Below are 2,285 nucleotides of genomic sequence, written 5' to 3'. Positions count from 1 at the left end.
AAGAAACTACAACTGATGTTGAAAATTACTTGACTACTTAGTTCATTCTTTCAACAAATACTTACTGTATGGTGTGGTATAGAAACATTTTAATGATCTGTGATCAACAAAATTTTAACAATCCCCATTTGGATGTGATGATGACAACCTAGGAAAATATCCAAACTATGAAGGTTTGTCTGCATTTCAATGTAAAATAGTAACAGATATAACGCATATATAACTTTTCTCTAGGAAATCCCACAGAGTCACTTTATACAGCCTTTAAATCAGGAGCAAATCAATGTAATCTTAGTCATGACTTAAGGCAGCACATTGACCCATACACTTTCTCAGGACTCCCTTGACTTCAGTGTTCCTAATACTGTAGATGAGGGGGTTCAACAAAGGAGTGAAGATCGTATAGAAGGCTGACACCACTTTATCACTATTAGCTGACCTGTAAGATTTGGGTTGCATATAGGTAAAAATGGCAGCTCCATAAAAGAGTCCCACCACAGAGAGGTGAGAAGAACAGGTGGCAAATGTCTTCTTGGGAGCTTCTCTAGAATGCATCTGGAGAACCGCAGCTAAGATGAAGCTATAGGAAATCAGGATGAGAGAAAATGGGACCAGGAGCATTAATACACAGCAGCTGTACATCACATACTCAAAAACAAATGTGTCGGCACAAGCCAAACGCACCAGAGTAGGGGCCTCACAGAAGAAATGATTGATTTCATGTGCATTGCAAAATGGGAAGCTCAGGGTAGCAGCAGCCTGCATGAACCCATCAGCTGCCCCCAGGAACCAAGACCCCATAGTCATTCTCAGGCATAATTTCCAGCTCATGAGAATGGGGTATCTCAGTGGGTGGCAAACAGCCACATAGCGGTCATAGGACATGGCTGCTAAGAGGAAGCCCTCACCCCCACCGAAAGTGAGGAGGAAGAAGATCTGTAACCCACAGCCAGCAGGGGAGATGGACTTCTTGCCAGTCAAGTAGTTAGCTGCCATTTTGGGCACAATGGTAAAGACCAGCATCATGTCCATGAGGGAGAGTTGGCTCAGTAGGAAATACATGGGCGTGTGGAGATGAATATCCTGTTGAATCAGGAAAATCATGAGTGCATTGCCCATGAGGGAGGTGAAGGCAATTGTCAGAACCATCACAAAGAGAAACAGATGGGCTTTTGTGTGGTTAAAGAGACCTAGAAGAATGAAATCTGAGGTGGTGTTCCAGATGTTCATGATTTCAAACACGAGTGACACTGTAAATGAAGAAAGAAATAACAGTTTTTATCATTTGCAATGGTCTATTTAAAATACATTTTTATTGATAAGCACATGCTTGATAATGATAAAATATTATTTAAATCTTTCATCTGCCATTTAAAATAATTGACTTGGACATAAAATTAATTTCAACTTTTTCTAAATTATTCTCTTTCAAAGTTTTCAAAATAAGTACCACCATATTTATTATTGATTCATTAGGATAATAAATATTTTGATCCATTGCAAGAATATGATAACTGTGTCTTTGTACCACATGATACCAACATAAGTGAAAAAAAGGACAGTATTCACATAATTTGTAATTTATGTTAGTGTCTTGTCTTGTATCATGCATAGTTAAAATTCTTTGAAGCTGAGTTACATCAATGTGTTTATCTATATAAAAATTAGGTCCTTGATACAAGAATTATACATATAAAACAAAGCAATATTTATTATAAACTGGTGTACTACATTTTGACTTACTGAATTTGAATTTTAAAAAGTATCAAAATGAGATCATCTTTCTTGATATCATTTATGTCGGGAAGGCATTGATTTTTCCAAAAAAGATTTACATTTTCAAGTCTAAGAGCTAAAATACTGAGTCTGGTTGGACAGGGAAGATGGCAGAGAAGTTAGGGGACTCTCTTTCAACTGTTCCCCTGAATTTAGCTGGATATCTACCAAATCATTCTGAACAGCCACAAAATCAGCCCAAGATAAAAGAATATATATCTGGACTTCTACCAGCAGAATAGTGGCTACTTTTTGCAAGGTAAGATGTGCAGTGTCATGAATCTGTGGGGGTATATTGGAAGATAGACAGAAAAGGACGGGGGGCTTCAGATAAGCTGGTTCCTGGAAAGTGATATAACACCAGAACACAGAAGTCTCCTGTGTCAAGAACCAGGCAAAATCTTGCAGAGCCATATCTCCTGGGAAACTGCCCTAGAGAAGAGCTCGCACAGAATCCAGGAGCTTCCTGTATGCTTGGGAGCTTGTGGCTGCTCATGGTTTTAGAATTA

General features: G+C 38.5%; 1 protein-coding gene across 1 annotated transcript; it reads right to left on the bottom strand.

Moving 5' to 3' along the window:
• Positions 1-291: 291 nt before the first annotated feature.
• Positions 292-1,257, bottom strand: LOC116859256 (olfactory receptor 2T33-like). Its single transcript, XM_032844366.1, has one exon. The coding sequence runs from the start codon at positions 1,228-1,230 to the stop codon at positions 292-294; it is 939 nt and encodes a 312-aa protein (XP_032700257.1). The 5' UTR covers positions 1,231-1,257.
• Positions 1,258-2,285: the final 1,028 nt, after the last annotated feature.

This window comes from Lontra canadensis, unplaced genomic scaffold (assembly GCF_010015895.1).
Source record: "Lontra canadensis isolate GAN:19392208 unplaced genomic scaffold, GSC_riverotter_1.0 scaffold152, whole genome shotgun sequence".
In the NCBI taxonomy this organism is placed as follows: Eukaryota; Metazoa; Chordata; class Mammalia; order Carnivora; family Mustelidae; genus Lontra; species Lontra canadensis.
Note: the sequence above shows the minus strand (reverse complement) of the source record. Positions and strands in the feature narration are given on the sequence as shown.